The 24,036-nt window shown below is 64.2% G+C and overlaps 2 protein-coding genes across 3 annotated transcripts; one reads left to right on the top strand and one right to left on the bottom strand.

The window, feature by feature from the left end:
• The first annotated feature begins 611 nt into the window (after positions 1 to 611).
• LLGL1 (LLGL scribble cell polarity complex component 1) lies at positions 612 to 14,114 on the top strand. The gene is made up of 23 exons (XM_065031289.1): positions 612 to 864; positions 3,405 to 3,502; positions 5,530 to 5,611; positions 5,692 to 5,807; positions 6,215 to 6,373; positions 6,451 to 6,613; positions 6,705 to 6,840; positions 6,933 to 6,987; positions 7,145 to 7,302; positions 7,520 to 7,737; positions 7,846 to 7,913; positions 8,226 to 8,379; positions 8,811 to 8,915; positions 9,595 to 9,887; positions 9,960 to 10,113; positions 10,190 to 10,343; positions 10,441 to 10,724; positions 10,957 to 11,221; positions 11,857 to 11,971; positions 12,070 to 12,164; positions 12,239 to 12,362; positions 12,450 to 12,529; positions 13,039 to 14,114. Exons 1-22 carry the CDS (start codon positions 784 to 786, stop codon positions 12,526 to 12,528), a joined length of 3,156 nt encoding a protein of 1,051 aa, XP_064887361.1. The 5' UTR covers positions 612 to 783; the 3' UTR covers position 12,529; positions 13,039 to 14,114.
• A 162-nt stretch (positions 14,115 to 14,276) lies between these two features.
• On the bottom strand, positions 14,277 to 24,028 carry FLII (FLII actin remodeling protein). Of its 2 annotated transcripts, none has more exons than XM_065031286.1 (30): positions 23,892 to 24,028; positions 23,162 to 23,272; positions 22,010 to 22,081; positions 21,777 to 21,857; positions 21,491 to 21,576; positions 21,180 to 21,341; positions 20,970 to 21,073; positions 20,716 to 20,891; positions 20,476 to 20,633; positions 20,255 to 20,339; positions 19,821 to 19,972; positions 19,566 to 19,695; positions 19,254 to 19,466; positions 18,993 to 19,172; positions 18,837 to 18,919; positions 18,677 to 18,751; positions 18,461 to 18,544; positions 18,217 to 18,388; positions 18,030 to 18,134; positions 17,294 to 17,485; positions 16,986 to 17,174; positions 16,758 to 16,897; positions 16,431 to 16,656; positions 16,132 to 16,286; positions 15,968 to 16,028; positions 15,758 to 15,886; positions 15,547 to 15,653; positions 15,195 to 15,300; positions 15,037 to 15,102; positions 14,277 to 14,864 (listed from the first exon to the last, which is right to left on the bottom strand). In XM_065031286.1, the coding sequence occupies exons 1-30, from the start codon at positions 23,952 to 23,954 to the stop codon at positions 14,730 to 14,732; spliced, it is 3,798 nt and encodes a 1,265-aa protein (XP_064887358.1). In that variant the 5' UTR covers positions 23,955 to 24,028; the 3' UTR covers positions 14,277 to 14,729. The 2 variants fall into 2 exon arrangements, with proteins under 2 accessions (XP_064887358.1, XP_064887359.1); XM_065031287.1 differs by having other exon boundaries at positions 19,566 to 19,699; positions 19,825 to 19,972.
• Positions 24,029 to 24,036: the final 8 nt, after the last annotated feature.

Raw genomic sequence — 24,036 nt, 5'->3', positions numbered from 1 at the left:
TCCCCGGGGTTAGTCAGCAGGGAGGGGCTGCCCTGCCCTGCCCAGGTGACTCACCCCCACCCTGGGCTAACGCAGTCACCCAGCTGGGGACAGGGCCCGAACACTAATGGCAGCAGGCGGCAGGGCACCGATCCTGGCCCCGCTCAGCACGCTCAGGGTTGTGCTCAGCTCCCGGGCCCCAGGCCCGGTGGCCGCGGTGCCGCCGTGTCGCTGGGACACCCATGGCGGTGGGGCCTGTGGGCCGGGATGAGGCCCTGGATCCCACACAGGCCGCGGTTGAGGGGGCCCTATGGTCAGGGTGAGCAGCCTGGGGGTGCCCTCTGTGTGCCCCCAGCCACAGAGAGAAAAGAGGAAAGAAAGAGGAGAAAAGAGAAAATTAATAAATAAAGCGCCCGTAGAGGGCGCTTCGGGTGGGGATAAAAACTACGAATCCCGTCGTTCCCCGCGAAGGCGCATGCGTAGCGCCGGTGGGAGGGGATGCGCCGCGCGGTGCGCAGGATCGGGCGGTGATTGGTGCGGAGGGTTGTCAGTCAGGGCTACGCCCCGCCCCGCCGCGGCGGTGCCTGCCCCGGGCTCGGCGCGCGGCGCTCGGCGCTCGGCGCGCGCACCGGGACCCACACCGGGACCGGGACCCGCACCCGGGACCCGCAACCGGTACCGCCCCCCAACGGCACCGGCACCGCCCGCCCCGGGAGCGGCACCGGCACCGCCCGCCCCGGTACCGGCCCCGGGATCGCCGGCCCCGCCCGCCTCGCCCGGTACCGCGCCGCCACCGGCCCCACCATGATGAAGTTTCGGTTCCGGCGGCAGGGCGCCGACCCGCACCGCGACCGCCTCCGCCACGATCTCTTCGCCTTCAGCAAGGTGTGCCCGGGGCGGGGGGAGCGGCGGCGGCGGACCCCGGAGGGGTGGGGACCACAGGGAGTCACCGGGAGTGTCGGGCCGAGCCCGGGGAGCGGGGTGCGGGCTGTGCCCCCGTTGGCGCAGGCTCCGGTAGCCCCCGGGCGGGATGCTGCCCCGGGGAGGGGAGCAGTGCGCGGGGTACCGCCCCCCGGGGACCGGGGTGCAGCCCCGGGGGTGCGGCCGCAGTGTGGAGCCACACACCGGGACCCCCGGCTGCCCGCGGAGCAGGTCTGACCTCGGGGAGGGGGTGCCGCGGGGTGGCTGCATCCCCGCGGGTGGGTACCGCGACCCCAGGAGCAGGATGTGCCCCGGGGAGCAGGCGGGGGGGGGCTGCTGTCCTCCCCTGGGCTGCAGGGTGCACCCCCTCCCGCACCCCAAGGGCACCCTGGGGCAGGATGCGACAGCCCCCTTACCAGGCACCACGGGGGTGAGGGCTCCCATAAGCATCCCAGTTCCCGTGCTGCCCCCATTTTTTGGGGTACCCCATGGCCCCCCATCTCGTCTGACCCTTCAGCGTCCCAGGCTGTGTGCCCCATGTGGGGGCTCAGCCCCTTACCCCAAACACCCGTAGCACTGGGATATGGGGGGGCTGGACCCCTTACATCAGCAGGAAGAGCCATGGTAATGACCCCTGGGGCTGGGGGTCCCCTTGCACCCCAAGGACAGGGGCATCAGAGGCCCAGATCTTTGTTCCCCTGCCAGCACCAGGGAGGTTTCCTGCTTGGCCCCCTCATTCAGGATGGGGACCCTCCTGGGGCTTGTCAAATGACCTGGGGATCCCACCAGCCCTGGGGTGCTGGACCCTTCCCCAGCAGGACGGGCTGTGCTGGGAGTGCCTGGCTGGGGGTCCGTGTTCCCTATCCCGGGAGCCCCGCGGTGGTGGGACCATCGCCTTGCCATGGCCATGGGGACTGGAGAAAACTGACAGCAGCCCCAGACCGTGTCCGTCCGTCTGTCTGTCCTTCAGCAGCAGCACGGCACTGGTTGTTTGCCAGGCACTCGCTCAAACTCATGGTGGGGTCCCCTGGTTTGGCCTGCAGTGGCGCTGGGCTGGAGGTGCAGGGTGTGCTGCGGTGGGGGGGTCACAGCCAGCACCCACAGCCCTGTCACCCCAAACTCCCCGCTGTGGGCAAGGGTCTGGCTGAGGTGCAGAGCTCAGCCCAACCGGAGCCCCTCACTTTTGGGACAGAGGATCCCATGGCTAGGTCCTGCCCAAGCAGGCGCTTTGGGGGGTCTGCGCCCGGCGGGGTGTCCTGGGGGGGCTGGGGAGCAGCCCTACTCCAGAGCTGGGGCCGCCAGCTGCCCACCTGCCTCCCATTAAGGGTTGTTTTTCCTCCCGAGTTCCAGATCTGCCTGGGATTTGCAGTAATTTGGCTGGGAACGTGCGTTGGCCGGGCCGGCACTGCCTGCCGGATGCGGCCCCGTGGCCGGGCGGGAGCAGGGAGGGCTGCCAGCAGGGTCCCCCATTCGGGGCTTGGGGAGCTGCATTTTGGGGAGGCATTGGAGGGTCTTTGCAGGGGTTGTCATATCAGTCCCCAATCTAAAGCATCATCAGGTTGTCCCCATGCTGCTCCCGCCACCATCCTCTAGCATCCCAGGGGGATTTGGGGTGACCCTGCTTGGGGCTGCCACAGGGACCAGGAACCACAGGTGTCTGCTAACTCACCCCCCCAGCCCAGCTGGGACCTCCTGGGTGGGCTGGGGATGTTGTCACCCTCCCAAAGGTGGCCCTGGGGTGACGGTGGCTGTGCCAGTGGGTGTGCAAAGCCACCCCAGACAAAGGGAGCGGGTCAGGATCCGGCCAGTCTGGCTCCGGCGGCCTGCAAATCGTCTGATCCCGCCGTCGCCACTCAACCGAGCTGTCCCCAGGGCTGCTCCCCTGGGAGCCCCGTGGGCTGGGGTGGTGGGTGCCCCCCGCGTCCCCCCGCTGCCAGCTGGGCTGCCTCTCCCCAGCCAGCGAGTCCGGGCACGTCATCACCGGCCGGGACTTCCTTGGGAAGGTGCCCGCGGGCGGCACGCTGCTCCGGTGGGGACGTCCCCGGTGCCGGCGGGTCCCGCTCGCCTGGTTTTGCCGCCTGGCACTGCGGACCCCTGGGGGACGTCGTGGTGGGGGTCCCTGTGGGGCTGAGCTGGACCCTACTCACCCCTCTGGGGGCATCCACATCTTGGGTGGGCAGTTTAGGGTAGGGGGTTCCTTCCCCAAGGTGCCAGTGGGCAGTGGGGTGTCCTGTGCAAGCTCAGACCTACCCTGGCCCTTGGTGTGGCTGTTGGGTTTGGTCTGTTTTGAGGGGTCAGGTGGAAATGGGGTGAGGACTGGTGTCCCCTCCTCCCCAAGGACTTTCCCCTTGGTGGCACTGGGAGATGAAAGCAGCATCCTCATGGTCCTGCTTTGCAGGGATGAAGCTCAGGCTGGCGTGGGGTGGAACCGTGGGGGCGAGAGGGGGTTTGAGTGGGCTCAGGGGTGGGGGGTCCCAGCTCTGACCTGCCTGTCCCTGCGGCAGACGGTGGAGCATGGATTCCCCAGCCAGCCCAGCGCCCTGACCTACGACCCCATCCTGCGTGTCATGGCCATCGGCACCAAGGCGGGAGCCGTCAAGCTGTATCCTTTTCAAACCCCCCAGGGCAGAAGGTAAGGACCCCCCCGCCAAACACACACACACACCCCCCCCAGCTGCCCCCATCCCAGGGACACTGGGAGACGTGGCCGTGCTGGCTCATCCGGCAGCGCCTCGTCCATCCAGCTGGGCTGCAGCTGGGCTGGAGAGGGGGGGACAGAGGAAGCCCCCGCCTTGCCCGAAACACCGAGGGAGCAGAGGGGCTTGGCTGTCCTGGGCAGGGGGTGCTTCCCGGTGTCACCCCCCTTATCCCCAGGGGGCTCCTGGCCGTGCCACCTTTGGGAGGACAATACGGCGGCGGTTGCCGGATGAGCCCTGCAAGGGGCTGCGGGGCCTCTGGTCGGTTTGGTGCTGGGGTGGGGGGGCTGCAGCGGGCACTGAGCCCGGTCCCGGGTGGGGGGCCAGGGGTGGGGGGGCGGCGAGGGGGACGCGGGGCCTGGCCGGGCTTTGTTGCCGGCGGCGTGCAGGGAGACTTCAGCGGGCTGCTGGCGGGCGGCCAGGCCTGGATGCGGCCGCGCTCGGGGGGCCCCGCGCCGCAGGAATGTGGGGGGGGGCGCGGGGGCAGCTGCGCCCGCATCGAGGTTGGGGTCAGAGTTGGGAGGGGGGGGCCACGGTGCTCCCCCTCCCCCAGGCCGGCGGCTCACTGCCTCCCGAGCACAAAGATGGCGGGTTTTGTTCTGCCGGGGCTGCCCCCGTGCCAGCCCCCGCCGCGACGTCGCCGGCCGCTCTGCTCGGCTGCCTCGCCACCGGGCACTGGCTGTGGCCACTCCCGCATCGAACCCCTTGGGACCGCAGGGCTGATGCTGTGGGAGGCTGCGGAGCCGTGGGCATCCTCTACGGGGATGGTTTTGGGGTGGTACCCAACTCGGGGGTGGCACAGTCCTGCCTGTGACACTGTACCCGATGCCAGTGCTGCAGCCAGTGGCCATCCAGCCCTGCTCTGGTTGCCACTGAGAAGATGCTTCTGGAGGTTCACGGTGCCGGGCGAGGTGGCAGCTACAGCTGGCCTGACTGGTGCTACTGGTTAGTGGGGGCACCCATGGGTGCTCCCCGGCCGGGATGGGTGGATCCGGCTGCAGACAGCCCAGCATTGAGGGGCTGCTACAGCCTGGGGTGTCCCCTGGGGCAGCTGGGGGTCCCTGGGCTCAGACCACCATCGTGGTGAGCCAGTGCCACCAGTGTTCCCCGTGGGCTGCTGGTCTTTGGGCCAGCAGCACCATTGAGTGGGGAAGTAAGTCCCTGAGCATGGGTGGCATCCCCCATCCCTGCAGCACCCACAGCCCCCTGTGTGCTCCCCCTGAACACCCCCATGTCTGGCCTCCCCAAAAACCTCCCTGGTTCTCTCCTGGCTCTGCCGGCTTGGCTGTGCCTGGTGCTGCCAGACAGCTCTTGCCTGTCGGTCTGGGCAGAGCCGCTGGGCCAGTTCTCAGCAGCGGGGGCAAGGACTGAGGGGCCAGCAGGCACAAACCCCCGGCACACGATGCGCCGAGCTGTAGCCACACCATGCACCGGTGATGCCATGCTTGGGGAAATCGGCTTGCAGGGTTGGGGGGAGTGGCAGGTTGGGGGGCACTGTGTGGTGCTGGAGCTGCCCCCGGGTCCTGCCCCGGTTCCTGCATTGCCGGTGGAGGAGCCGGGACCAGTCGGGTGAGTGGGGCTGTGCCGGCGCATGCCGAACCCCACCCTGCCGCCGCTGCCTGCTGGGCTGGCCGGGGCTGCCGCAGGCACCTCTGCACGGCCACGGCCCTGCGGCTGAGGAAGAGGAGGGTGGCGTGGGCCAGCCTGGCCCTCGCACACTCACCGGCTCCATCCTGACCTGCGGTGTCCCGGTTGGGGTGCCCTCTGCATCTCTGGGGTGCTGCTGGGGATGCTCAGCCCTGCCTCTCCCTGGGGCTAAACTGGCTCTTGTTTGCAGAACTGTGACCGGGGAGGGGATCCAGGGGGTCCAGGCATTCTCTGGGATTGGGAGGGGGCAGCTCTACCCTCGTTACTTCTTTGACGACCGCCCCAGATACGGCGCGCCGGGTGTGGAGCTGACGGGCTTGCACAAGGAGATGGCCACTGTCACCCAGCTGCACTTCCTCCCTGGCCAGGTAGGTGGGTGGCCTTGGGTGGGCCTGGTGGCAGCTCCCCCAACCCCCCACCCACCCTGCTGTGTGTCCCCCCCACCCAGGGCTGGCTCCTCTCCCTCCTGGATGACAACACGCTGCACCTCTGGGAGATCTGCCAGAAGGACGGCTGCTCCCACCTGGAAGAGACCCGCAGCTTCGGCCTCCCAGGACGCCCAGGGTCCGATAGCAATAAGTATTTGCCTGGGGGGGTCCCTAGCTGCCTCCTCCTCGTGGGGCTGCAGCTGAGAGTGATGCTGCTGCAGACTGGGAATGGCACGTGGGAGCAGCCATCAGTGGGATGGCAGCCAAGGTCCCCTCAGTGGTGGCTTCCCTGCTGGGATGCTCCCCTGATCCCAACTGGGATGCTGTGTTGGGGGGAAACTCAGCCCTGGGCTTTTTATATGTGCTGGCAGCGCTGGAGGTGATTAATGGCTCTAATTGCTCTTAGCGCTGGTGCTGTCCCTGTTCCCATGCTTCTGGGCCAGCAGGGATGGGGATGCAGCATTGGGGCGGGGGAGGTTTGGGGTCTCTGTGCTGCTCCCCCAGACCCAGCCCGGGGCTGACACAGCCCCTGCTCGCCCCCAGCTGCTCCCCCGGCATCACGCGGGTGACAGTGGTCCTGCCGATGGCCGCCGGCGCAGTGGCCTGCCTGGGCACGGAGGGCGGTGCGGTTTACTTTGTCACCCTGCCCGACCTGGTGCTGCTGGAGGACAAAACGCTGTTCCCGGATGAGGTCCTGCAGAGGTGAGCCCCGCCAGCCCCGCACCCCCTCCCCACCACTCCCAGCGCCCCCTGAGCCTCCTGTGTCCCCCCCCACTCAGTGTCCCCGATGAGTACCGCTGCGGGAAGGCGCTGGGGCCCGTGGAGTCCATCCAGGAGCACCCACGCGACGGCGGTCGGCTCCTCATTGGGTACAGCCGGGGGCTGGTGGCCCTCTGGGAGCAGAGCACGCGAACCGTCCAGCACCTGTTCCTGGGGAACCAGGTACTGGGGCTGCTGGGGGAGCAGGGGAGGCTGTGGCCTCGTGTGTCCCCCCCATCCTGAGTGTTAACCCCCCCCCCACGTGTCCCTGCAGCAGCTGGAGAGCCTGGCCTGGGAGCAGAGCGGGAAGAGCATCGTCAGCTCCCACAGCGACGGCGGGTACATGGTGTGGGCAGTGGGTGACACCGGCCAGAGGACCCACCAGCCCGTCATGTCCACCATTCCCTACGGTACAGGGAGGAGGGGACTTGGGAGGGTTGGGGGCTGATCACCCCGTCCCAGCACCAGTGTTACAAGTGCAGGGTGTAAATCTTTATTTCAGGTCCGTTTCCATGCAAAGCCATCAGCAAAATCCTCTGGCGGACCTGCGAGTCGGGGTATGTCCCTGTGGCGTCGGGGGGGGCTGCTCTGGCATGAACCCTCCCAAGCAGCCGTGCTGGGCTGGTGATGGGCACAGGGCATGGGGGACATGGGCTGTGAGGGAAGATGCCCCATGGGGTATGGGGTCTGATGGAGGCTGCTTCACCCTCCCAGGAACCCCTTCATCATCTTCAGCGGGGGGATGCCACGGGCCAGCTATGGTGACAGGCACTGTGTCACCGTGCTGCAGGGCCAGACCCTGGCCACGCTGGACTTCACCTCCCGCGTCATCGACTTCTTCACCGTGCAGAGCGCTGAGACGCCTGAGGGAGGTATGTCCCGCTGCGGAGGGGATGATGGGGGTGTCTCTGCTGGCAGCAGCCATGCAGTGGTGGATGCCCCATCCCTGGAGACACCCCAGGCCAGGCTGGACAGGGCTCTGAGCAACCTGAGCTGGTGAAGATGTCCCTGCTCATGGCAGGGGTGGCATTGGATGAGCTGGGAAGGTCCCTTACAACCCAAACCATTCTATGTCCCCCCGGTCCCCAGGCTTTGAGAACCCGCGTGCCCTTGTGGTGCTGGTGGAGGAGGAGCTGGTGGCCATCGACCTGCAGACGCCGGGCTGGCCCGCCATCCCCGCGCCCTACCTAGCACCGCTCCACTCCTCCGCCATCACCTGCTCCTGCCATGTCTCCAATGTGCCTCTCAAACTGTGGGAGAGGATCATCAGCGCCGGCGAGCAGCAGAGCCCCCGGCTGTCCTCTGCAGTGAGTAATGGGGGTCCCTGAGCCCCCCAGGAAGGGCTGGTGGAGGGGTGATGCTTGCTCCCACTCCCTGCAGATGGTCTCACTCCATCCCTCCCTCCATCCGTCCAGGCTTGGCCCATCGACGGGGGGAAGAACCTGGCCCAGGAGCCCACGCAGAGGGGGCTGCTCCTCACCGGGTGAGTGGCCTGGCAGTGGGGAGAGGGGGTCCTGGGAAACCCAAAATTCACCAGGTGGGAGGATTAGGGGAGACATTCTCAGTACCTTCCCATGGGATGGAGTGGTGGGAGTGGGATGTGGGGGGCTCTGGCTGCTCCTATCAGGTGGGCTGACCCCCCCCTCTTGTTCAGCTTGGTGGCTGGGTAGGAGTGTGTCACCCGCTGCGTTGTCCCCCTCCCCGTCCCCACTCCTGGCATGCACACAGGCAGCTCTTGTTAGCTGGGCAGATGTCAGGGCCCTGCACTAACAGGGCCTCCCTGTGTGCCCCCCAGGCACGAGGACGGCACGGTGCGGTTCTGGGACGCCTCGGGGGTCTCACTGAAGCCCCTCTACAAGTTGGGCACTGCCAGCATCTTCCAGACGGACTGCGAGCACAACGACAGCCTCAACCAGGCGGGCGAGGAGGAGTGGCCGCCTTTCCGCAAGGTGAGGTCTCTGAGGTTGAGGGGACGCTGGTGAGGTCCCCAGGGTGGGGGGACGCTGCAGTGGACCCCAGCAGCCCACTGCCTTTGCCACATCACGGGGGCAAGCCCAGAGCTGGGCACAGAGGATGCACCCGGCGGAGCCATCACTGCTGTGCCCGGGGACATGTCCCCTGGTGCGGGGCACAGCTGCTGTGTGACGCCCCATGGGGACACAAGGGACGCTTGTTCCTTGTGTCCAATCTCGCGGGTCTGCTCCGGTGTCGGGGGAGAGCCAGGGGACACGTGGGGACAGACGTTTCCTGGGCGTGATGCCCAGAGCGGCCCGTGCCCTGCAGCTGGTGCCTGCCAGCTGCTGGGGGGGACAAGGGGGTGCACGGGGGAGGCTGCTTTGCAGCTGTGTGAAGGTGCCAACCCCTCCAATCCCCCCCGCAGGTTGGCTGCTTTGATCCCTACAGTGATGACCCACGCCTGGGTGTGCAGAAGATCGCGCTCTGCAAGTACACGGCCAAGATGGTGGTGGCTGGCACAGCAGGGCAGGTAGGGTGGGGGGACACCCGAGCACCCCATTGGGGTAACATGGCACTGGTGAGGCCCAACCTCAAATCCTGGGGTCAGTTTTGGGCCGCTCACAACAAGAAAGCCCTTGAGGTGCTGGAGCGAGTTGAGAGAAGGGAACGGAGCTGGGGAGGGGCTGGAGCACAAGTGTGATGGGAGTGGCTGAGGGACCTGGGGGGCTCAGCTGGAGAACAGGAGCTGAGGGGAGACCTTCTGATCTCTGAACTGCCTGAAAGCTTGGAGCCAGGGGGGGTCGGGCTCTGCTCCCCAGGAACAAGCACCAGGACCAGAGGAAACGGCCTCAAGTTGCACCAGGGGAGGTTGAGGTTGGATCTGGGGAACAATTTGTTCCCCAAAGGGCTGTGGGGCATTGGAACAGGCTGCCCAGGGCAGTGCTGGAGTCACCATCCCTGGAGGGTTGAACAGACGGAGATGAGGTTCTCAGGGACATGGGGTAGTGCCAGGGGTGGGGTCACGGTTGGACTCGATGATATGGAGGGTCTTTTCCAACCAAAATGATTCTATGATTCTATTCTATGACCCCCACACCTGTCTGTGAAGGGCTCCCACCCATGGAGTTTGGCCCCCAGCTTGCAGCAGGGTGACTGTCCTTGTCCTGGGCTGGCACATGTCCTCCACCGTCCCTGCTTGTCCCCTTCAGGTGCTGGTGATGGAACTGAGCGATGAGAAGTCAGAGCACACGGTCAGCGTGGCCACCGTGGACCTGCTGCAGGACCGCGAGGGCTTCACCTGGAAGGGCCACGACCGGCTGGCGCCCAGGAACGGGCCCCTGCCCTTCGCCCCCGGCTTCCAGCCCAGCGTCCTGGTGCAGTGCGTCCCCCCCGCTGCCGTCACCGCCGTCACCCTCCACTCCGAGTGGAACCTGGTGGCATTTGGCACCAGCCACGGCTTTGGACTCTTCGATTATTACCGGCGCAACCCCGTGCTGGCAAGGTACGGGGGGATTTCAGTGCCGGGTAGAGATGTGGCGCGGGCCCAGGTGCTGAGCAGCTTTGGTGCCCACAGGTGTACACTGCACCCAAATGACTCGCTGGCCATGGAGGGGCCCCTGTCCCGTGTGAAGTCCCTCAAGAAGTCCCTGCGCCAATCCTTCCGCCGCATCCGCAAGAGTCGCGTCTCGGGCAAGAAGCGGCTCAACGCCAGCAGCCCCTCCAGCAAGGTGAACAGATGGGGGCCCCCACGGCTGCTCCTTGGCCCTGCTGGGCAGGGACTGACCCCCATGTCCCACTCCCCAGGTGCACGAAGCCAACGCGCAACTGGCCGAGCAGGCGGGACCCCACGAGGTGGAGATGACGCCTGTGCAGCGGCGGATCGAGCCCCGCTCTGCTGACGACTCGCTCTCGGGGGTGGTGCGATGCCTCTACTTCGCTGACACCTTCCTCCGAGATGGTGAGACCTCTCCCTTTCCTGGGAAAAGCCCCCAAGCTGGGTCTGGCTGGTCCTGTGCTATAGGGAGGGGGCTCTGACGCTGCTCCTGTCCCCTCAGCTGCCCACCATGGCCCCACAATGTGGGCAGGGACCAACTCAGGCTCGGTCTTCGCCTACGCCCTGGAGGTGCCGTCGCAGGAGAAGTTTTCGGAGCGGGCGGTGGAGGCGGTGCTGGGGAAGGAGATCCAGCTGATGCACCGGGCGCCGGTGGTGGCCATTGCCGTGCTGGATGGGCGGGGGAACCCCCTGCCCGAACCCTACGAGGTGTCACGGGACCTGGCCAAGGCCCCTGACATGCAAGGGAGTCACTCCATGCTCATCTCCTCCGAGGAGCAGTTCAAGGTGAGCCTGGCAGGGGCCACCCACAACGTGTCCCCTGTCTTCTCTGGGTGTCTGCATCGCCTCAGGTGCAGGGATGGGGCTGGAGGTGACTGGCCGGGTCCTGGGGCACTCCTGTGCCTGTCCCTGGCATGGAGGCTCCAAGGGCTCCCATGGCGGGAGGCTGCTCGGGTGTCCCCAAAAACCCTGCAAGTTCCTGTTCTCTCCCAACAAGTGACTCCTCTCAACCCCCCAGGTCTTCACACTGCCCAAAGTGAGCGCCAAGACCAAGTTCAAGCTGACGGCACACGAGGGCTGCCGGGTGCGGAAGGTGGCCCTGGTGAGCTTGGCCAGCGCCAGCTCTGAGGAGCGGCTGGAGAACTGTCTGGCCTGTCTCACCAACCTGGGGGACATCCACATCTTCACCGTCCCCGGCCTACGGCCCCAGGTCCACTATGGCTGCATCCGCAAGGAGGACATCAGCGGCATCGCCTCCTGCGTCTTCACCAAGCACGGCCAGGGTGAGGCCACCAGACCTGGGCTGGGGGTGATGGCCATGGTAGATCACAGAGTCCCAGGGTGGTTGGGGTTGGAAGTGACCTCTGGAGATCATCCAGTCCAACCCACCTGCTAAAGCAGGTTCACCCAGAGCAGATCACACAGGGTTGTGTCTGGGCGGGTTTGAATGTCTCCAGAGAAGGAGACTCCACAACCTCTCTGGGCAGCCTGGTCCAGGACTCTGGCAGCTCAAAGAAAATAAGTTTCTCATATTCAGATGGAACCTCCTGTGTTTCAGTCTGTGCCCATTGCCCCTCATCCTGTTGCTGGGCACCACCAAACAGAGTCTGGTCCATCCTCTTGACAGCCACCCTGGAGATATTTCATAGAACCATAGAATATCCTCAGTTTGATGGGACACACAAGGGTCATGGAGTCCAACTCCTGTCTCTGCGCAGGACAACCCCACAGTTCACACGATGTTGTCCAGTGTCTTCTTGAACACTGTCAGGCTTGAATATTGTCAGCATCAATAAGATGTCTCGCAGCCTTCTCTTCTCCAGCTGAACGGACCCAGATCTCAGCCTTTCCCCAGAGATGCGACATCATCCCTGGCTGCAGCCCCACAGAAGGTTTTTGTTGTCCCTCCCCATTCCAGGTTTCTACCTAATTTCGCCATCTGAGTTTGAGCGCTTCTCGCTGAGTGCCAGGAATGTGACGGAGCCGCTGTGCCGGCTGGAGGTCGCCCGGCTCCAGGATACCTCCTGCCTCAGGTGGGATGTGTCCCTGGGGGCTTTGCCCCTCCAGCACCCCCGTGCCCCCACCCTGTGGCACCGGCTCTGGCGGTAACTTCTCCCTGTGTCCCTTCCAGCAACAGCTCGATGGCGACGCCAAAACTGCCACAGGCGAATGGCACCCACGTCCCGCACAGCCCTGAGGGCCAGCACTCCCCCAGTGACAGCGACAGTGAGTGACTGCCCTGTCCCTGCCATGTCCCCCGTGTCCCCACAGCTGCCCCCCAGCTCTCCCTGTCTCCCCAGGGTCCCCTGAGGAGCACCCGGCCGCCTTCTCGCCCGGCCCCATCGACTCCCCCAACAGCAGCCTGGAGAACCCGCTGGACACCACTGGGGACATCACCGTGGAGGAAGTGAAGGATTTCCTGGCGTAAGTCAGGAGGGTGATGGTGTAACCAGCACCGAGGGGTGTCATAGGGGTGTCCCCGACCACCCCTCATCCCACTCTGTCCCACAGGTCCTCAGAGGAAGCCGAGAAGAACCTGAGGAACGTCAGTGAAGAGGAGGCCCGGCCGGCGGGGATCCTCATCAAGTGAGGTGTGTGGGGGGCTGGAAGGGTCCCAATGGGGCACAGGGGTGGGAAGGAGGCTGGAGCATGGACAGGATTGGTCTGTTCTCCCAAGTAACAAGTGACAGGATGAGATGAAACGGCCTCAAGTTGCACCAGGGGAGGTCGAGGTTGGATCTTGGGAACAATTTCTTCCCCAAAGGGCTGTGGGGCATTGGAACAGGCTGCCCAGGGCAGTGCTGGAGTCACCATCCCTGGAGGGGTTGAACAGATGCAGAGATGAGGTTCTCAGGGACATGGGGCAGTGACAGGGGTGGGTTAATGGTTGGACTCAATGATCTTGAGGGTCTCTTCCAGCCAAAATGATTCTCTGATTCCACGACATGGCTCTGGCTGCAAACCCCATGGAGCTGGGAGGGTTCGGAGCTGGGACGCCCCGGCATCGCTGGGGCTTGTAGAGGCGTGGGGAGTATGGTGGGGAGGGCTGCATGTCCTGGAGACCCCCAGGTCCCATTCTCAGGGGCTGTTCCCCTCACAGGCACTGCTGGCACCCGCTGTTGCCCCGGCCCATCTCGGTGCTCGGATTCCCGGGACGCGTGACTCGACTGGACCCCCCTGCACCCCTTCCCCAAGTAACATAGACTCGTCTCTTCTCTAACCTCCGCACCAGCCGCTGGCGCAGCCCCGGCTCCGGCACGGTCCCCCCACCTCCTCCCCGACCCCCTGAGCCAGGACTGTGGGGCACAAACTCTTCCCGGGGAAGATAATTTTCTTTTTTATATGCAGTCGAGTGTCACTGTCCCCAGCTCCAGAGCCCCCTCCCACAGGGTGCTGCTGCTTCCCTGGCTACACGGGGAGGGCTGGGGCTTGTGAACCCCACCTTCTCCCCCATTTTTGGTCCCTTGGGGAGGTGGGGGGCCGGGAGCCCCCAGGCAGGGTCCCTCCATCCCCTGGTCTGTGTTTACATGCCCGGCTCCCTGCAGTTTACAGCCCTGTCCCCTTCCTGGGGGTAGCCCAGCGTGGACCCCCTGGCTACCAGGTGGGCACTGGAGGGCTTGAACAGCCCGGGGGGACACAGTGGGGGGGTCACAAATGGCCTTTTTCTCTTAGTGGCTTCTCCAAGGGCTATCCTCCGTGTCGGGCTCAGTGCCTGCGGCTCCTTTGTGACACTAATTCCTGCCACTGGTGGGTTGTGGCGGGGGGGAATGCGCTGTGGGGGGACACACCAGCTCCTGGCCCCCTTCTGCCCCACCCTGGGGGTCTCATTGTGCCAAATTCCCCCCCCCCACCCCGAAGACTCCCCAGCCTTGTCCTTGCAGGGGCTGCGGTGACACTGTCCCTGTCCCTATGTGGCTCTGGGGCTCAGCCTCTCTCCTTTTGGGGATCTGGGGCCATTTTGGACCCCCCCACCCCAGGCTCTCTTGCGGTACATGTGTGGCTGGGGGGGGCAGTCCTACCCCGGCTCTGTCGCTGCTGGCCGGGGCTGTAGTGTCCCTGGTAGAAACCCCCCCCACCTCATCTTGTTTTTTTGTTTTTGTTTTTGGTAAGATGAATTTAGCATTTAGTTATTAAAAATACTGGTTTTTAATATTGAAAATAAAGCATTTAATATCATCTGCCTGGGCCACAGGTATTTGGGGAGCCTCAGCAGTGGGCTTGGAGCTGGGGGTGGGGGTGCCAGGATGCCCCCCACCCTGTGAGCTGTGGAGGAGCAGGATCAGACTGGGGGGACCCCGCTTGGGAGTGAGACGGGCGCAGTCAGAGCCTGGCACGGCCTTGGGGGGAATGCTGCCTTTATTGATATGATATTGATGGGCTGGGGTCCAGTGCCCCCCAAGAGAGCAGAGCTGCTCTAATACCCAGGGCTGAGAGCCCCTCACCCCCCACACCCACTGCTCTTCAGCAAAGCATCCTCCCACCCAAACTGGGAAATGCTCCTGTCCCCCAGTTGCAGGAGGATCTTGGCACTGGTTTGGGGGCAGCAGCGTCCCCAAGCAGGGGGTAACGGGGACCCATGCTCCCCCATCTGCTTCCCCCCTTCCTTGGGAAGGGGCTGAGCAGGGGGGACAGAGGGACAGCCCCAGTGCTCCCTGCTGGCCCCAGCTTGGGGAGAAGCGGCTCCAAGTCGTGCTTTGTTGGGCGCAGGCGTGTGCGGCAGCGCAGAGTGCCGGGGGGTCTGGCAGTGCCATGGTGGCTGTGACCGGAGCTCTGGGTGCCCCCAGCCCTTACTTAGGCGGGGGGCTTGCGGAAGGCGCTCCAGGCATGGAAGCAGCGGGTGAAGGGCCAGGGCTCGTTGCCTTTCCGCACCAGGCGCAGCTTGCGAGGCCGCGTGGGGTCCTTGGAGCGCATGTGCTGGATGTAGACCTGGGAGGGGAGCATAGCAGTGGCAGTCCCCGACACTCACCCCCCTCCAGGACTGCTGTCCCCCCAGCCTGGGAGCTCCACACCGCAGTGCTTAGGGCAGGATTTGGGCTCTGAGGGGAGATGAAGCCCAAATCTTGCCCCCTTGCTGCAGCAAGGAGGAGGGGGTCCATACCTGGCAGGCCTTGAGGCTCAGCTTGATCTCCACCTGGCTGGTCTGGGTGCCCACCCACATGTAGACCTGCGGGAAGGAGGTGACACCGGGCTCAGCTGATGGAGCCACCGGCAGATCTGGCCCCTGCCACACTGCCCCCGCACCCAGGATGGCCTCACCTCCCGCCCGTTGTCCAGCAGCATGATGTCATCGTCAGCCAAGTCATCCTGGCAGAAATCGGAGCATTTCTCAGACACGGAGAAATAGCCCTTCTCATTGGAGCACCTGTGGGAAGAGCCAGAGGGGAACTGCATCAAAGACATGAGTTTGTCAGGACTCTGCTCACAAAGGGAAGTGCTGGAGGAGCCGCTTCAGCTGGTTGATGCTCAGGACAGACAGAGTTGGGAGAAGGGCTTTGCCTGGCGTGGGGAGCCATGTCCTGGGAAGACTCAGCCCCTGGAAAAGGGGCAGCCAGGCTGAGGAAGGGGACCCAGCACAGACCCAAACAGCCTCTTTTGGGCCAGGACCCACCTGAAGAGACGGGAGTGCTTCATATACTCAGCGTCTTCATCATAGGGCTTCTGGCTGCCGATACCAACCCAGAAGAAGTTTTCAGGCTCTTCTCCCTCGTTGATCACCTGCAAGGACAGGCATGGGCTGAGCCTGGCTGTCCCTTGCCCTGCTGGTCACTGTCCCCCAGGTAAGCTGGCACCGAGCCCTACTGTGTGTTCCCACCGCTCACCTGTTTGCTGTAGGAGTCATCAAACATCTGGTTCATTATGTCCTCAGCCAGCTTGGCCTCGTCAGGGTCAGCTGCCCGGCCCACCCAGGTGTAGACGATGCCCTGGTTGTCTGTGCTCTCAAATGGCACCTGGGGGGAGCACAGGGGTCAGAGCCACCCCAGCAGGGAGGGGGACAAGCATCCTCAGGGATGCTCAGCCATGAGCGGTACCTTGAGGATGAAGCAAAACTCGGAGTTGAGCAAACCGGCATCTGTGTTGATCTGGATGCACCTAGAAAAAAAGCCCAGGAGGTCTGGTCAGCAGGAGCTGGGGCAGTTGTGGCCACCGGTACTTCCCCTGCCTGGGGGCTGGCACCCATGGGTGCTGGGCTCACCTGGTGCAGAGGGCCCCCCCGTTGGTGCGGAGGTGGTAGAGGCTGGGCTGGGGTGGACTGGTCTTCTCCTTCCGCTTGCCGCGGTGGATGACGAACCTTCTCTTGAAGTGCGAGAGGAACTTGGGGTTCTCCTGCTGCTGTGTCATACGCACAACCTGGCCAAGGGGTGGGTGTCAGCAGGAACCCCCCCAAAAGCAACCCCAAGCCCCAGTTGCACCCCCATCTCTTCTGCCACTCCCCAGCCCTCAGCCGGGGGGGCAGCGAGGGCAGAGGGGAGCAGGGAGGCAAAGCGGCATCACCTCCAGTTTGCCGGGGAAGAGACTCTCGAACTTCTTCTGGAGGCTGAAGGTGAAGGTGAGCCAGCCCATGTTGGAGGCCTCCCGGCCCTGCCAGAAGTAGACAATGCACTGGAAGTCTTCCTCAGGCTGCTTCTCCTCCTCTTCTTCCTCACCATCCTCCTCCCCTTTGCCTTCACCCTTCTTCTTCTTCTCCTCCTCCTCCTCGTACTCCACTGGCACCCAGTACCTGAGGGTACAAAGGGTGATGTGAGGGATGGGGCAGGTTGGGGATCTGGGCAGGGAGAAGGGGGCCCAGCAGCCCTGGGGAGGGGACAAGCCAGGTGTCACCTGCAGAGGAAGACGTAGCAGTCGTGGGTGTGGAAGTGGCCGAACTCCTCCTCAGGCAGCCGAGCGAATTTCTTCCCCTCCAGCACAAAGCCCTCCATGCCGTCCAGGTCCTCGTTCCACTCCTCCATCAGCTGCTCCGCCTGCAGCCCCACATGTTCCATCACCCCACAGCCACCCAGCCCCTCCATCACCACCCAGGGGGTCGCAAGGGACGGTCCCCAGCCCTACCTCGCTGAGGGGCATGGGGGGCTGGCGGGGCAGGAACAGTGCCGTCAGGTCCGCCTTCATCTGGTCCTTCTTCTCGGCGTCCTTGCGGACCTTGCCGGCCAGGCCGCCCTCCTGCAGCACCGTCTCAGCGTTGCGGGTGTAATCCACGCGCAGGACGTCATCCCAGTTCTTGAACTTGGACTTGAAGACCTAACTCGAGACCCAAGTAATGGACCCCGGGTCACAACACGCTGCCTGGCACACAGCATCCCATCAAGGGGTCTGTCCCCAGGTCTCCCTCCCTGTTTGCAGGCACGTCGCTGCCGTACCTGGCACTCGGTGCCCTCCAGGTTGCGGGTGACCATGGCGTGCTTGGGCCGGTGCAGCATCCCGCACAGCTCCTGGCTCAGCTTCAGCGCCGCCGCCCGCACCAGCCGCGGGGATTTCCTCCCGATCCAGATGAAGACGTCGGACCAGCAATCCAGGATGTACACGCTCTGGGTGTCCAGCAGGCTCTGCAGCTGTGAGCACGGTGGGGACACAGGTCAGGCATCCCTGGTTGGAAAAAGCCCCGCTTGCCTGCTCCCAAAGAAACAACCAGGAAGGGCAGAGCATGCCCCACGCTGGCCAAACCTGCCCCTCCCAGGGCAGAGCTGGAGGCAGAGGGGACACAAAACCAGTTGCACTGGTCAAAGTGGGAGTGCAGCGCTGTGGAGAGGACCTGGGGCTACTGGTGGATGAAAGATGGGACATGAGCCACCAATGGGTGCTTGCAGCCCAGAAGGCAAATTGTATCTCGGGCTGCATCAGAAAGAGCACGGCCAACAGGTCGAGGGAGGTGATTCAGCTCAGACATGAGGAAGAAATTTTTGCCTCTGAGGGTGGTGAGAGCCTGGCCCAGGTTCCCAGAGAGGTGGTGGATGAACCATCCCTGGAGACATCCCAGGCCAGGCTGGACGGGGCTCTGAGCAACCTGAGCTGGTGAAGATGTCCCTGCTCATGGCAGGGGGGGCACTGGGGGAGCTTTGAACGTCCCTTCCAACCCAAACTATTTTGTGATCCTACCAGCCGCATCTCCGGCATCAGATCTGCCTTCAGCCTCTTCTTGTGCTCCACTGAGAGCCTGTAGTTGATCTGGGGCAGCTCCAGGTACCCCAGGCCCAGGCCGACCTGCAAAGGGAAAGAGGATGGGGGTCAGGGGGGCTGCAGGGCCCTGGCAGCACTGACGGCCCCGCAGATGGTGCGTCCCCACCTTGTAGAGCTTGGGCTTGTGGGGCTGGAAGTCATCGGGCACACAGGGCCGTATCTCCTCAGGCTGCCCCCCCAGCACCTCCCAGAACTCAGGGGGCTCCTGGCCCTGGGTGAGCAGCGTGATCTCCGCTTTGCCCTTCCGTTCGTTCTTGTTGATCTTCTCGGCGAAGAGCCTGTGGCAAGAGCGGATGAGATGGCAGGGGGGCTCCCCGCAGCCCCCCGCCAAGCCCCCTGACCAGCCCTACCTGGCCTTGGTGGTGCTGCTCAGCGTGGCCTGGCGCCCGCGCCACACAAAGAGGTTGAGGCCATGGTCAAGGAGGAAGACGAACCTGGAGGACACAGAGGTGAGAAGATGGTCAGGAGAGAGTGGAGTGGGCTGAACCCCCTCCCTACAATGTCCTGGGTGGCCCCTGCCAGCACCCTGTCCCCACACAGTCCCCCTGTGTCCCCTCACTGCTCACCTGGGGTCCAGCGATGTCCCTTTCAGTGCCACCGGCTCCAACTTGACGTTCTTCTTCCCATAGACACGGTACAGCCTGGGGGAGAGACAGCCACAGTGGGACATGGGGCACCCCCCGCCCCACGTGCCCCCCCAGCACCAGCACCTGTCCCCAGCGGTACCTGGTGACATATTGTGTGTCTTCGACAGTGAAGAACCCACTAGCTGTGCCACCCTCGATGTAGGAGATGTCATTGTCGAAGACCTGGGGGCAGGGAGGGGGTGAGGGTGGGAATGGATGGGCTGGGGGGGCATGGGGGGCCGGGGGTTGGTGTCACCTGGAGGAACTCGTCGCTCTCATCTCCCATCTCCTCCCGGATGCTGCGGCACTCGGCCCCCAGGTAGTTGCGGAGGTTGACGGCGTGGATGGCAGAACAGGCCTTCTTGTCCAGCGTGGCCTCCTGCCCGATCCAGTAGTAGATCTCCCAGTTGAGGGACCCGTTCTCATCCAGGAAGGTCTGGGGAGAGATGGGGTGTGAGAGGGGATGGCCACGGCCCTGGGCTGGGGACATGGGGGACCCTTGGTCCTGGCTGGGCACCTTGAGCACGATGTAGCAGTCGGCCTCATAGAACTTGCCGTGGAAAGCTTCATCCACCAGTGTGGGCACGAAGTTCTCGATCTGCCAGACAGAGACGCCGGGCAGCTGCCCCACATCCTCGCTGAAGAACTCGGAGTAGTCCAACTGCGGCTTCTCCAGCCCCTGGTCCCACCGGCGCGTCTTCAGGTCTGGTGCCTTCGCCTCCCCACTCTCCTACGGGGATGGGGACAGGTCACTAAGCTGGGGACAATGGGGTCCCACCTGGGGTGGGCCAGGGAAACTGTGGGGCTGCTCTCCACCCCCACACCCCACCTCTATCTTCTTGTTCTTCTCCTGGGCCACGTCTGACATTCCCTTCAGCACCTGCTTGGCCTGGTCATCCTGGGTTGAGTCTTTGCGGCGCCGGAGCCGCATTTTGCGGGCCAGAGGGTCCTTGGTGCTGCTCCCTGGGGATGTGGGGACGGGGTGAGGGGCAGCTGGGACACCCATACCTGCCCTGGGGCAATGCCAGGGGCGTGGCTCGTACCCCAGCCCCGAGGCAGAGACTGTCCCCACGTCCCCGCACACTTGCCTGCGGCAGCGGCCGCCACAGTGGCCGGGGAGGCTCCGGCCAGGCGGAGCTGGTTCTGCAGGGAGAAGTCGATGTTGTACCACTCCGACGTGCGATCCACCGGCTTCGGGGGCATCACCAGGTTGGGGTTCTCTCGCACGTCCAGGATCTGCCAAGGAGGGGACAGGAGACCTCACTGCTCTGAAACATGGCGATGCTGAGGGTGTGGGGTGGGATGGGAGACCCCTGCAGCACCCTGGGCTTCAGTGAGGTGAGGAGATGCAGAAAGAGCCCCAAATTACCTCCTGCCTGGGCTGAGCCGTTTGCCAGACTCGTATACTGGCCCCCAGATTCCCTGTCCTCACCTTGTCCCATCCAACCCTGGGGTCCCAGGGCCAGGTGGGGGCTGTGGTGGCCCCAGCCCATGGTGACGTGGGTGGTGGGCTCTCACCTCCACGTCCGTCAGGAAGTGTATGGCCTCTGGCAGCGTCACCAGGCGGTTCTTGTTCAGCACCAGCTTCCTGAGCTTGGAGCACCTGAGGGACACAGAGGATGGTGAAGGGCCAGGCCAAGGCCACATCATTCAGGGACACTCACAGACCCTGTGTCACCACACAGCCTCTGTGTCCCCTCTTGGGGACAGAACAGATCCAGCTGTGGGCTGTCCCCGACCTGCACAGGCTCTCAGGAATGAGCTCCAGGTTGTTGTTGGCCGCCATGAACTCCTCCAGGTTGGCGAGTTTGCCGATGCCTGAGGGGATCCCATCAAAGTCAAGCTTGTTGGAGTTCAGGTACATCTTCTTCAGCTTGGTCAACTTGCAGATAGCCGACTGTGGAAGGAGATGGGGGGTGAGGGAGAACCTGGGGGCACGGAGACACGGGCAGGGACCCCACATGTGGGCAGGGACGTACAGGCAAGGAGGTGAGCTGGTTGCGGGACAGGTTGAGGGTCTCCAGCTGGGTCCACTGGTCAATGCAGAGCGACAGCTCCGTGATCTGGTTGCTGCTGAGGTTGAGGCGCCGCAGGCTGCCCAGGGTGTAAAGGCACTCGGGGACACGGCTGAGGTCGTTACAGGACAGGTCCACATCTTGGGGAGGAAGACAACGGGGTGATGCCACCAGCCGGAAATCCCCGTGCCCAGTGGGAGTGGACACCCCAGTCCTACCTGCCAGGTTCACCAGCCCCTCGAGGCTGGTGGGCAGGTTGCTCTGCGTGCGCTGGGTGTTCCTGAGGTGGAGGGTCTGCAGGGCCGTCATGGCCGGGAGCTGTCTGCATGCCAGGGAGAGCCACGAGGCAGAGACGGCATCAGGGCTGGACCAGGAACCCGGCCCAGCCCCGAAACTGTGGGATCCAGCCTGGAAAGCGAGGGCCTTACCGGAGCTGTGCGTGCAGGAGGGGGTTGTTGTTGAGGATGAGGGTCTGGAGGTGAACCAGGCGTCTCATCTGCGGCGGGAGGCTCTCCAGCTTGTTGTCGCTCAGGTCGAGGTAGAGCAGGTCCGTCAGGTTGATGAAGAGCTGGTTGGGGATGGTCTCGATGCTGCGGGGACATGGGGATCTTCAGGGCTGCCCAGAACCCGCACCAGCCCTGGGCTCCCCCCGGAGAGGGGCAGGGAGCAAAGTGAAGAGAGGGGTATGGATGAAAGCAGCCATGACCAGGGGGAGATGGTTGCCCTGGCCCAGACCCACCTGTTGTGGCCGAGGTTGAGGACAAGCATGTTCTTGGCATTCTCCAGTTCCCGGGGACACTCTGTGAGCTGGTTGTAGCTCAGGTCCTGGGGCAAACAGGCATCACTCTCTGCCCCACACCCAAAAGCTGAAGGGAGCTGGGGAGCACTGAGCCCTGATTTACACCCTGGATGCTCCTCAGCCCCACTGTGCTCCCCAAAAGGGCACAAGGGGCCACTGAGGACCAGGACCAGGACCCAGGAGCCTGAGCTGGCTCTTGCATTAACTGAGGAGACTCTGTACCTACCAGCACTGAGAGGTCATCCAGCTGGAAGATATCATCGGGGACCCCCGAGTTCTTCAGACTGTTTGCACGAGCCACGATGGCCTTGGAAGGGGACAGAGAGGCAGAACTGCAGCCACTTGCCTGCTGAGCCCCTCGTGTGGCCAGGGATGACCCTGGGGTGTCCCCGGAACCTGCGAGGTGCCTGGGGACACCAGCGCTGATGCAGGTGGGACACAGGAAGGCGGGACACTTACCCGGAGGCAGGGCAGGCCGGAGAGCTCACCATGGAGCGTGGTAAGGCTGTTGTGACTCACGGAGAGGTGCTCCTGTGGGGAACCCCAGAGAACCCCGGTGAGCAGAGACAGGAGCCAGGGCTGTGGTCGGGCCCCCATGCCAATGGGGGGTTCCTGGATCCCAGGGGAGCTGGGGGCTTGTGGGGCATGGGGTGAGCTCAGCCCTGACCCACACAAGGATGCTGGGATGCTCCCAGTCTCAAACTGGTCCCAGTGTGCCCACACTGCCTCCGCACCCCTTGATCCTCGGGGCAGACCTGGCTGGGACACCCGCGGGGTTCGGGGTGCTCTGGGCTGCTGCAGCCCCATACAACCCCCCAGCAAACAGCCCCCAGTTCCTGGAAACGCTTCTCACTGGGTGATCTGGACACAGGCAGGTATGTGGGGACCAGCAAGGAAATCTTTGTTTTTCTCTGGGTATCACCAGCTGGTACCTGCTCAGGAAAATAGGAATTGGCAGACTGGGGGCAAGATGCTGGGTTTAAACCTGGCAGGAGGGGGGGAGCCCAGCTCTGAGCAGCACAAAGGGCTTCCCCGCTTGCTGTCGCCAAGCATGGTGCACCCAGCACGGTGACGAGGACTTTTTGGCAGCATTTTAAGTGTTGTGTTTGTGTGACGCTGATTTAACGATGTCCATAACGTGCTGCAGGACGCCGCCAAAGCAAAGCTCAGAGATGGACTCCACGAAGGGCCTGGTCATGCACAAAGCTTGAGCTGCCTAAAAAAGCAAAGCCAGGCAGCTGCCAGCTGCTGCTCTTTATATCTTTTAGCAAAGGAGGAGGAAAAAAAAGCCTCAAAACCTTAATCCTCCCCATGCTAAACCTTCATTCTTCCCTTCTATTAAAGGGCAAAGGATCTAAGTATGGGGTTTAGTCTGGTTTTCTAGGAAAACAAGGTGAAACCCAGTACAAGTCTGTCTCAACCCCACTCCTAACAGCTCCTGCATCCAATTTCAACCACACGTTGTAGCTCAGCCCTATTATTAGACACCAGAGCATCCGCTGATGAGCCACGAGCCTGGCAGGCACCGGGCTCCCGGCAGCGCCGCGCAGGGCCCCATCTGACCCCACAGCCCCTGTAGGAGCCCTGGAGCCCCCAAAACGTGCTGCTCACCAGCTTCTGGAGGGCAGCGAGCTCCTCAGGCAGGTAGCAGAGCCCCGTGCGGTTCAGCTTCAGCCAGCGCAGGCTGGTCATCGCCTTCACATGCTCCGGGAAGTAGCCGCCCTGTGAGGAGGAGGAGGGTGAGAAAACCACCTGCCCCAGTGGGGTGAGGACCTGGGCACCCAGTGTGACCAGCCTTGTGAGGGCAGGTGGTGACTGGGGTCTGTGGGATGGGACTGGGATCTTATGGGGTCCTATGGGACTGGGAGATGGAATCGCCCAGTTTTACGGGATTGGGAGCTGCGGGGTGTAGGATCACCCAGTTTCATGGGATTGGGAACTGGCGGGGAATGGGACCGGGACCACTGAGTCCTATGGGATCAGGAGCTGGGGGTGGTTGGGATCGTCCAGTTTCATGGGATTTGGCCCTGGGGGGGGCCACCATCACCGACCTCTCTGGGTCCCCATGGGTTGGGGGAGAGGTTGCCCAGCTGTAGGGACGGGGGGGTCAGGGATCGCCAAGCCCTGTAGTGGCTTTGGGGTCAGGGGCCAAAGCTCCCCGAGATGAGCCTCCCCGTTTTGGAGACAGGAACAGCACCGGGGGGGAGACATCGCCCAGCCCCAGGGGACCGGGACGGGGAAGCTGAGCCTGCGGGGACCGGCCCTGCGGTGTAGGGACCCAGGATCACCTGGGGCCGGGCTATCCCTCCCTCCCCCAGTGTCCCCCGTTCCTTCCCCGCACCTTGAAGTCGTTGCCACTGAGATCTACGCCGCGGACGAAGGGCAGGACCCCGGTGGCCGCCATGGCGCTGCCGGCGGAAGGGCGGAGGGACCCGGCGGAGCCGCACGCCCCGCCCGGCCCCGCCCCCTCAGCGCCCGGCCCCGCC

This window comes from Columba livia, chromosome 15 (assembly GCF_036013475.1).
Source record: "Columba livia isolate bColLiv1 breed racing homer chromosome 15, bColLiv1.pat.W.v2, whole genome shotgun sequence".
NCBI lineage: Eukaryota > Metazoa > Chordata > Aves > Columbiformes > Columbidae > Columba > Columba livia.
Note: the sequence above shows the minus strand (reverse complement) of the source record. Positions and strands in the feature narration are given on the sequence as shown.

Bases quoted from the DNA above. Each gene is read 5' to 3' on its own strand.
- LLGL1 (XM_065031289.1), top strand. From the start codon at position 784: ATGATGAAGTTTCGGTTCCGGCGGCAGGGCGCCGACCCGCACCGCGAC. The intron at 6,374-6,450 runs GTGAGCCCCGCC...CCCCCCACTCAG, and splicing joins CCGGATGAGGTCCTGCAGAG to TGTCCCCGATGAGTACCGCT. The intron at 6,841-6,932 runs GTACAGGGAGGA...TCTTTATTTCAG, and splicing joins CATGTCCACCATTCCCTACG to GTCCGTTTCCATGCAAAGCC.
- FLII (XM_065031286.1), bottom strand. From the start codon at position 23,954: ATGGCGGCCACCGGGGTCCTGCCCTTCGTCCGCGGCGTAGATCTCAGT. The intron at 18,389-18,460 runs GTAGGGCTGGTC...CTCTTGCCACAG, and splicing joins AGCAGCACCACCAAGGCCAG to GCTCTTCGCCGAGAAGATCA. The intron at 15,103-15,194 runs GTGAGGCCATCC...TCCTTCCCGCAG, and splicing joins TGCTGGACAACGGGCGGGAG to GTCTACATGTGGGTGGGCAC.